Raw genomic sequence first — 10337 nt, forward strand, 5'->3', positions numbered from 1 at the left:
CCCAACGATGTCGATAATGGATGCTAACTGTCACATCGTACCCGAGCAGCTATGGGTTTAAGCCTCAGAGTCTTGAGTCCAGCTCTGATTCTCAATGTTTCGGATACACACATAGCAGTGAAGGAAAGCAAATAGTAAGTGAGGCGCTGGAGCGTTGAAAGACAGCTCTGATAGCGACGCTAACGGGGCTAGCGCAGCCGAGTGGCTCCTCTAGCCCGCGCTAGTGGAGCTTGCCGCTAGTGCGATCGATAGTTGTGACGGTATAGCCGTCAAGGCTCCCGTTGCTGGCGGCAGTTAGCTATTGGCCTGATGCTCCAGCGCCTCATCCGGACTGTGTATGATTTCCCTCACTGCTAAGTGTGTTTCTGCTGCTAAGTTTCTATGTGCAGTCGCTCTTACTGTATATAGTGGTGCTGGAGTCAAGCAGTTAGGGGCGGGGTTATAGCTAGCTGGGATTTATCTACCTCACTATATCCCTATTTAGTCCCACCCCAAAAAACTGAGAAATCCTTGTCCTCAAAAACTATTTTACCCTCAAACTCCACAGTTCAGTGCTCTACAAGAACCATATTCTAACATATTCATTATGTTCAATCAAATCGCGTATTTCACTTTACACAGACTTTAACGTTTTAATGAAATTAACTTTCAACTCGAAAGTACATTGCCTGGAGAAAATGTAGCACAAGCTGAAAAGCAGAATTTGCAGGCTCAAAGCTGAAGCAGCAGAAATGTCTCTTCAATGTTTAAGTGTAACAGCTGAAAAATTGGGGAACTCGAAATCTACTCAAATACACTGGAAACTGACACATGGGTGACTAAAACAGCTGGAACAATGGGTGACGATTTAAAGAAGAATTTGTAAACAGGAGGTTGAATTGCATGAAAAAAAAGACCTGAGTCACTGGAGGTAAGTATAAATAAAAAGAAGCAGAACCAGAGCTGAGTGAGATTTGGCCTCAGCAAACCTCTCAAACTACTGCAATCCGTTAAAAATCTTGAAGACAGCAATCAGCCAGAGACCTTCCCGAACACATACAGTACGTCTATTTCTAGAGAAAAAACTGTTGTAGCAATCATGAGAGTTTCCACAGTTTTAACTCACCAAAAACCAAAATGACAATATAACCACAGATTGTAAAAAGTGACTTCCGCTTTTGTGAAGCAGATGAGACCAAACCCTTCATAAAAACTTCAATAAGTTATTTTCATTATTCTTTTATTACTGTTAAGATGACAGTCTTAGAAATAGACAATCACAGGATACATGTGCCATTTGTTTTATTTTAAGAATAGGAAAACTATTCAGAATCCTTCAAAAAAAAAGGAAACTTCCTTCTGAACTAAAAACTAATTTCTTGGCTCAGATTAGATTGCATTGTAAATCTATTCACACGTGTTTGAGGCATATGGCTAAATAAGAAAACAGATAGAAAACAGAAACACAATAGTTGATCAGTTGTGAGGTGTGTGTTTGTTTTCAGTGAAACATTGAAAAATCTATTGAAGAAAAATGAAACAGTTTGCACTTCAAGCAGCGCGTCCTTCATTCCTTCTTTGCTTTGCTTCTAGAAAACACTCTCCGCCATAAAAACTTTGTAGCACAGATAAAAAGGGTCAACGCGAGCAAATTTACTGCCAGCAGAAAGGCCACCACGTCGATCAGGTAGTACTGGATGGCCGACATCTTGTAAGACTCTGTCCTGAGGTGTGGAGCACCTTTGTGCCTCATGACGAACTCGATCCAGAACATGGCGCGGTCCAGTGGTTTCATGGGCTGATCCCTGTGGAGGTTGGACAGCGTCTTCATCTTCTCCCTGTAGCTCGGCTCGTAGAGCACCTCCTTGACCGCCTCCAGGAAGTTGTCTTTGTCCAGCGTTCCGATGTCCACGACTTTGGCCACACCTCTGGCTTTCATCCTGGAGAAGTTGTCGGGCTGGTCGAACATGAGGGGCAGGCCGACCAGGGGGACGCCGTGGTAGATGGCCTCCTGCATGCCGTTGGTGCCTCCGTGGGCCACAAACACTCTGGTCTTGGGGTGACCCAGGAGGTCGTTTTGAGGCAGCCAGTCTAAGAGTAAAGTGTTGTTGCCGAGGGTGGACGGCCGTTTTCCTTTGTGCCTCCAGATGACCTTCTGAGGAAGTTGGGCGAAAGCGGCAGCGATATCCTCGGCAATGTCCTCGGGAAGTTGCGCCACCAGGGTTCCCAGTGTCATGACGATGACGCCGTGTTCCCCGGAGCTCTGGACGAACTCCTCCAGCTCTTTGGGCAAGGGCTTGGAGGGCTTGCACTGAAACCCCGACATGTAGACGATGTTCGGCATCGTGGGTCGTGGGAACTCGAAGGTAAAGTCGTTCCTCATCAGCCAGATGTCTGCAGCTTGGAACAGCTCCATGTAATGTACATCGCTCCCAAAGTAACGAAGGACAAAAGGTTTGTAATTTGAGTCTGTGATCCAGGCAACTTGAAAACGTGTGAACAAGTAGTGAACAAAGTTCTTGATTCGCTGAGTAAATGTCATCTTGTCAGTCAGCTCTGCCCCTGGTATGGGGACGTAGGACAATGGGGTTGGTGCGATTGCTTGATGTCCTTCACCCTGAATAGTCCACCTCACATTGAAGACAAGTGGAAGACCCAAACGGTGACCCAGAAGAACCCCTCCACCAACCGCTGGATCGGTCAGGAGCAGATCATACTTGGCATCGCGGAGACTCTGCATCATTTTGTCATCGTCAAACATCTCCCCAATCATATGAAGCACCTTCGTATGCATCTCAGTGAAGTGGACCATCAGTTCGTACTCCACAGACATCTTAGCCCAGATCGAGGCACCTTGCCGACGCAAGTTCAGCAGTGTGATGCAAAAAGACCCAAAGCGTTCCTTATCAAAACCGGCAGAGGCGTTCACTGCGATGGTTTTGTAGTGCGGAGACTCTAACTTTATGTACCAGGTGTCCAATGGGACCAGCACTGTGACCTCATGGCCTCTGGAGTGAAGCTCCTCAACGAGGACATTCATGTTGACCCAGTGGCTTCCATCCAGGGGGAACACCAAGACCTTCCCTCCATTCACCAGGGCTGAAGAGCAGAGCAGCGCTGCCATTGTCATCAAGACAGTTTGGTACATTTCTGCAAGAGAACGTCTGGATGTTAGATGTGTTCTTTAAAGATCAAAGTGTCATTCAATTACAGCCACAACAACAACACCACACTCTACAAGAGGTCTTTTTCCACAAAGGGTTTTCATTATTTTGTCAGCAAACTGAGGCACACCACTCCAGTGCTTACGTAATCTTCCATCTTCCCCTCAGCTCTGTTATAGTTTCCTGATTGCATAACTACACACAGTGGGAATTCCTGCTGCTAAGACCCCAGAGGGTTAGAAAAGCTGTTTGTGTTTAGTAGACGCTCTCAGATTTCACAGTTTTGTGTTCATGTGTGTAGAGCATCATTAAAGACTGGCGACAGACTGGAAAGGGTGATTTAACAGCAGTAGCCTTTAAAGTTTGAAGGAACTTTTAAGTATCTTGCTTGAAGAATAATTAGAGCCATAATAATGTTGATGCTATTTTGTCCCAGGCTTCTTAAAGATACCACCACAAATAAAGATAATGAGAATTGAAATAAGAATAAGGTTAAAAACGGTTCTGAAACTGACAAATTCACATTTTTGGCAGATTTTTTGAAATAAAAATTAAGTGTCCTTTCCTTTTTTTAATTAACCAAAGATTACCAGTCCTAAATACAAGCACATGGTCTCTCTAAATAAAGAGATACAAGTCAGAACATGTGAGCAGTTCCTACGTTTTCACAAACAGGAAACATTAGAGCTGATAACATCTGATTTCCTCTGCGTTCTTGCTGTAGTTACATAAAACGTATTGGTTTTTTTTTATCTGTCTCACTTGCAAATCCCGAGGCTGCTTTATCCAAACTTCTACACTTTAGGTTTTTCTTCTCACAGTTTAGAAACAACAAGCACAAGTCTTCTACTCATAAAGCTCCGTCCTGTTGTTGAGCTTGTCAATGAGAAACACCTGGAATTCGCCCTCTGGCTCGGCAACTCCACATCTGCAAGTTGCAACGACCCTGGCTCCACTCGTGCGCATAAACATCACGGTGACACTCGTCACTAATGCAACATCAGTTTTAGGTAGACGTACCGGCTGATGCGGCGCTGGTCGTGCTGGTTGAGCGACTCTCCCTCCTCTCGATGGTTTGATGTGAACTGAGCAGCTCACGTTTCAGCACGAGCTCCTTGTTTTTGCATCCAGCAGCCTCCCTCCCTCTCACCCTCCCTCCCTTCCTGAGGATTGGCATGTTATAGCACCAAAGTTCATAACAGTTCAGAGCAGAGTGTGTGTGTGTGTGTGTGTGTATGTGTGTGCAGCAGCAGCAGCAGGTCAGTTACACAAGGTAGGGATGAATCAAAGAGACTCACGTGTTGAACGCTCAGCCTGGACTTTTGATGTGTTCAGGAAGCTGTCATGGTTCTGACTGCATAAAGTATTTGCTCATATGAAGTACAGATTTGTCTTACATTGAAGGAGTTGAATGGGTTTGTAGACCCCTCCCTTCCATCCTTTTGTATATCCCTGTGTCAATTACAATCAGACAGACAGGCAGATGCATAGACAGATGTAATGTTACGTAGTGTAACCCCAGTTTGGCAACATTTCAGTTTTTGTAACTTTATTTTGAAAATTGCTTTTTCAATAAAGTTGTTATTATTTAATATTTTTATGTTGCACTGAAAGATTCCACCAGCAAAAAAGCGACGTGTACAGAATGCACTGCTTTAGTATGAAGGGTGGAGCTAATGTAGGAAATGTTGCTGATTATCATTTATCATTATAATAACAATTAATATTTGTATACATTGTAACACAACGCAGATGACCTGCAGAAATGTGACTCAAATGTTCACTCGAAGGTCATTATACTGTAATCTCAAAAAGAAAACCCAATTTTGACCATAAATCATAAATGAATACACCAGTTGTATGTAAAATACCAAATATTATCAAATGATGTGACAACATGGGGTCAAATTGGCTGTAATAACAATAAAATCCTCAGATATTTGAAAAAATGGAAATGCTAAATGAGAAAATGACACAAAACAGAAGCACAACCTCTTTGTCTGGAGTTCATGACCAGTTGTTAGATGTGTGTTTGTTTTCAGTTCACACTTGCTGCGCCCGAGCAGCGCGTCCTTCATTCCTTCTTTGCTTTGCTTCTAGAAAACACTCTCTGCCATAAAAACTTTGTAGCACAGATAAAAAGGGTCAACACGAGCAAATTTACTGCCAGCAGAAAGGCCACCACGTCGATCAGGTAGTACTGGATGGCCGACATCTTGTAAGACTCTGTCCTGAGGTGTGGAGCACCTTTGTGCCTCATGACAAACTCGATCCAGAACATGGCGCGGTCCAGCGGTTTCATGGGCTGATCCCTGTGGAGGTTGGACAGCGTCTTCATCTTCTACCTGTAGCTCGGCTCGTAGAGCACCTCCTTGACCGCCTCCAGGAAGTTGTCTTTGTCCAGCGTTCCGATGTCCACGACTTTGGCCACACCTCTGGCTTTCATCCTGGAGAAGTTGTCGGGCTGGTCGGACATGAGGGGCAGGCCGACCAGGGGGACGCCGTGGTAGATGGCCTCCTGCATGCCGTTGGTGCCTCCGTGGGCCACAAACACTCTGGTCTTGGGGTGACCCAGGAGGTCATTTTGAGGCAGCCAGTCTAAGAGTAAAGTGTTGTTGCCGAGGGTGGACGGCCGTTTTCCTTTGTGCCTCCAGATGACCTTCTGAGGAAGTTGGGCGAAAGCGGCAGCGATTGCCTCGGCAATGTCCTCGGGAAGTCGGGCCACCAGGGTTCCCAGTGTCATGACGATGACGCCGTGTTCCCCGGAGCTCTGGACGAACTCCTCCAGCTCTTTGGGCAAGGGCTTGGAGGGCTTGCACTGAAACCCCGACATGTAGACGATGTTCGGCATCGTGGGTCGTGGGAACTCGAAGGTAAAGTCGTTCCTCATCAGCCAGATGTCTGCAGCTTGGAACAGCTCCATGTAATGTACATCGCTCCCAAAGTAACGAAGGACAAAAGGTTTGTAAATTGAGTCTACGATGCAGATACGAAAACGTGTTAACAAATAATGAAAAAAGTTCTGGAGCCGCTGAGTAAATGTCATCTTGTCAGTCAGTTCTGCCCATAGTATGGGGACGTAGGACAATGGGGTTGGTGCGATTGCTTGATGTCCTTCACCCTGAATAGTCCACCTCACATTGAAGACAAGTGGAAGACCCAAACGGTGACCCAGAAAAACCCCTCCACCAATCAATGGATCGGTCAGGAGAAGATCAAACTTGGCATTGCGGAGACTCTGCATCATTTTGTCATCGTCAAACATCTCCCCAACCATCTCAAGCACCTTCTTATGCATCTCAGTGAACTTGAACATCAGTTCGTACTCCACAGACATACAAGTCCAGATCGAGGCACCTTGCAGACGCAAGTTCAGCATTTTGGTGCAAAACGACCCAAAGCCTTCCTCATCGTAACCGACAGAGGCGTTCATGACAATGGTTTTGTAGTGCGGAGACTCTAACTTGATGTACCAGGTGTCCATTGGGACCAGCACTGTGACCTCATGGCCTCTGGAGTGAAGCTCCTCAACGAGGACATTCATGTTGACCCAGTGGCTTCCGTCCAGGGGGAACACCAAGACCTTCCCTCCATTCACCAGGGCTGAAGAGCAGAGCAGCACTGCCATCGTCATCAAGGCGGTTTGGTACATTTCTGCAAGAGAACGTCTGGATGTTAGATGTGTCCTTTAAAGATCAAAATTTCATTCAAGTGCAGCCACAACAGCAACACCACACTCTGCACAGATACATCAGCTTTAGAATAATGTAAAGGCTATTCGGCTAATGAGGCGCTGGTCTCAATGGTTTGATGAGCTCCTTGTTTTTGCATCCAGCAGGGTTAGGGTTATTGTTCTGTGTGTATTTGTATGTATTAAGTATGTGTTTTATATATGTATTTTTCATAAGGCATGTGTCTTTTCTGTATGGTCACTTATGAAAATGAAAAGACCCCAGGAAGAATAGCTGCTGCTAATGGGGATCTAAATAAACTAAACTAAGCTCCTGCAGATTTACATGTTATAGTTCAGTGCTCGTGTGTGCTTATGTGTGCGTAGCAGCAGGTTAGTTACACAAGGCGGGGCTGAATCAGAGAGACTCGTGTTGCTCAACGCTGAACCTGAACTTTTGATGTAGTACTGAGATAAGATCGAGCTGTGGCTGCAGGTTCAAGTGGGACAAAGGCAAACTAAAGTGACGAGAGAGACATTTGTTCCTATTTGTTTCTTCCTCTTTGTCCTTAAAGTTAATGATGCTATCTCAGCTCCAGCAGCTTCCATGTGCTTTTATTTTGGCAAGATTTTTTATAGACTAAATGAATAAAACAGACTCAGAGGAAGCTCAAAGAATAGATGAAATCTTTTTTTTTTTTATCTGGTTTGAATACATTATAGAAGTTATGGAAATAGATGTGAACGTGAAGAGATAAGAGTCGAATTATGAAAATGTTAACCTTACACCTATAGGAGATAAAGTGCTGTTGGTTATGATGACGGGCAAAGTCATTGTGATATAAGTTGAAGGTCAACATATTGTGTAATCAAACACGTGCGTGTTTGTGTGTGTGTGTGTGTGTGTGTACACAACCTTTCTCACCGACTTTAAAATGAGAAAAATCAATCATAAGCACAGAGGCTTGAGGTGATGAAATAAGACGAACTGCATTTAAAAAGTTTCATATTCTAATAAACATAAAATAAAATAAATAAAATAAAATAAAATGCATGACAAAGGAAAGTCATTCTTTATTTAATTTAACAATTATTTTGGATTAAATTAAATTTCAAATTCTCATGAAAGCAACAACCGTGGATTAATCCATTACTGAAAGTAGTCCCCTACCAATGCCTTGTTTTTCCTGTTTCTTTGTTAGAGACTGTTCCAGCTTTTTATTTTTTACATCTGTTTTACAGTTTTTCTCAATTGGTTTGGCTCATTTCTAGAAAAAGAAATTACGTTCTCAAAACTCTTAAGATCATTTGGTAAAACAGTTTTATAGTTCAGCACAAAAAAAGCAAAATTGTATGTACCTTACAGTGCTGTAAATAAAAAATATGGTATTCATGGTATAATGACAATTGAACAGACTATTGCTCATGTTATGACTTATAGAATAAAATGATGCTGACATGTTTTGGAGAGAACGACTAATAGACTGAGAATAATCAATCAGTTTAGACCAACAAGATCTATTCACTTGGAAATTGTGCTAAATGTAGGCTACCTGCACTGAGACATTTGCAATTTGATGAAATCAATGAGAAATTCAATTCTGTTGTGAACAATTGCCAAGTGGTTTGGGGATTTGTCCATGTTGTTTTGAGAATGTAATGTCTGTTTCAAGATCTAAGAGCAAAACCAATGGAGAGAAACAGGAATTTTCCATTAACACTTCTCTTCTTCCTCCATCTGCAGCGCCGCTCTCCAGAAGCCCCTGCAGTAGCCGTGCGGCCAGCGTGGCTCTGTCCCCGTCCCCGTCCCACGACCGGCCCACGACCTCCCAGGACTCCCCCTCCCTCTCCCTCTCCTCCTTCTCCTTCTCCTCCGACACCGATGGCAGCTGCTACACGGAGCTGTACCCCGGCCCGCAGAGCTACGTGGAGCGGCTGCGGGTGGAGGAGGGGTCGCCGCCGGGCCTCGACCCCGCGCTGAGGGGGGAAGACGTCGTCGGGAACGGGAACGCGTTCTTCTCCCCGGTGGTGGAGACGGTTTCTTCCTTCGGGCCGAGCGGGTACCGGTCGGCGCTGATGCCCAGGGAGAACAAGCCACTGGAGGTTTATTGTTTATTGTTTATTGTTTATTAGATGGATCCCCATTAGCTGCCGCCTTGGCGACCACTAATCTTCCTGGGGTCCATACACTGCAAAAACTCAAAATCTTTCCAAGAATGTAAGTCTTATTTCTTGTCAAAATGTCTCATTTCTAGTCAAAACTAAACTCTTTTCGCTTAAAATAAGACTCATCACCTAAAAATGAACTTGTTTTTAGACACTTTTTACTTCTTTCAAGCATATTTTCACTTGAAATAAGTAGAAAAATCTGCCAGTGAAAGCAGTTTTTTTGTACTTGTAATAAGAAAGAAAAACTTGATCCACTGTCAGATTTTTATACGTATTTCAAGTGAAAATATGCTTGAACGAAGTAAAACGTGTCTATAAACAAGCTACCTTTTAATGTGATGAGTCTTATTTTAAGTATAATGAGATGTGTTTTGACTAGAAATTTCATTTTTGACTAGAAATAGGGTACATAGTACAGTGTAACATCAATGATATACCCAGACATCAATACATACAGTCATACATTCCAATCATAACTACACTTCACATATAATAAACACTTATAATAAAAACAACAATAACAACAACAATACACATGCACACACACACATCAATTTATACATGCATACTCCCACAATATTTCAAAAACATCATAATTCATACATATCATATATTAATGCCCTATATTTGTAATATCTTTTCTTTCACTACTATCATAGTAATCCTAATTGTAATACCAATAATGAATTCCCAGTCATATGGTCAGCTGCATTAGGTGAGCCTTGAGTAGTTTTTTTTTAAAGTGAATTTGTTTTGTAGGTGGGCGTTCTGCGGAGGGTGAAGGAGCTTCTGGCCGAGGTCGACCCCCGGACGGCGGCCAAGCACATCACCAAGGCCGACTGCATGGTACAGCACTTTTAAATAACTAATCTACTACAGTATCGATATCAACTATGTGAAGTTGGACTCACCGCTCACTTCCAGACGCAGCAGACGGATGATCTGACAGCATAAACGTGGGAATAGAGTCAGATCAAGAGACACAACCACATAAGAAGAGTCAATATTTAATTTATTTTATTTTTATTTTATTTTTTTAAGTATATTTTTTGGCTTTTCATGCCTTTATTCGATAGGACAGTTGAGAGTGTGACAGGAAAATGGGAGGCAGAGATGGGGGGAATGACATGCAGGATAGGGCCGTCCGACACAGGACTCGAACCGGGGCCGCCTGCAGCGAGGACTATAGCCTCAACACATGGGGTGGGTGCTCTACCAACTGAGCTAAACACCACCCAATATTTAATTTTATTTAATTATAATATTTGATATTTGATTAAGTAGATGCTGGTGTTGCTCTGTGCTGACTAAAAGTGCACACTGGGAACTGGTAGTGCCTAATGTAGATAGATAGA

General features: G+C 43.5%; 1 protein-coding gene and 2 pseudogenes across 3 annotated transcripts in view; 1 reads left to right on the forward strand and 2 right to left on the reverse strand.

Moving 5' to 3' along the window:
- The window catches only part of LOC146980920 (SH2 domain-containing protein 3C-like), a 47482-nt gene that overhangs the window by 29528 nt on the left and 7617 nt on the right, over positions 1-10337 (forward strand). For both annotated transcript variants that reach the window (XM_085785834.1, XM_085785835.1), the window contains 2 exons: positions 8558-8916; positions 9742-9828. In XM_085785834.1, the coding sequence (XP_085641960.1) occupies positions 8558-8916; positions 9742-9828 (446 nt within the window). The remainder of the gene's footprint in view (positions 1-8557; positions 8917-9741; positions 9829-10337) is intronic.
- On the reverse strand, positions 1097-4230 carry LOC146980921 (UDP-glucuronosyltransferase 2A1 pseudogene; annotated as a pseudogene). Its single transcript, XR_015036556.1, has 2 exons — positions 4164-4230; positions 1097-3129 (listed from the first exon to the last, which is right to left on the reverse strand). The product of XR_015036556.1 is annotated as a UDP-glucuronosyltransferase 2A1 pseudogene (transcript).
- LOC146980922 (UDP-glucuronosyltransferase 2A1 pseudogene) lies at positions 5195-7701 on the reverse strand (annotated as a pseudogene).

Source organism: Trachurus japonicus, chromosome 9, assembly GCF_045865225.1.
Source record: "Trachurus japonicus isolate A0001 chromosome 9, Traja_1.0".
NCBI classification, from domain to species: Eukaryota; Metazoa; Chordata; class Actinopteri; order Carangiformes; family Carangidae; genus Trachurus; species Trachurus japonicus.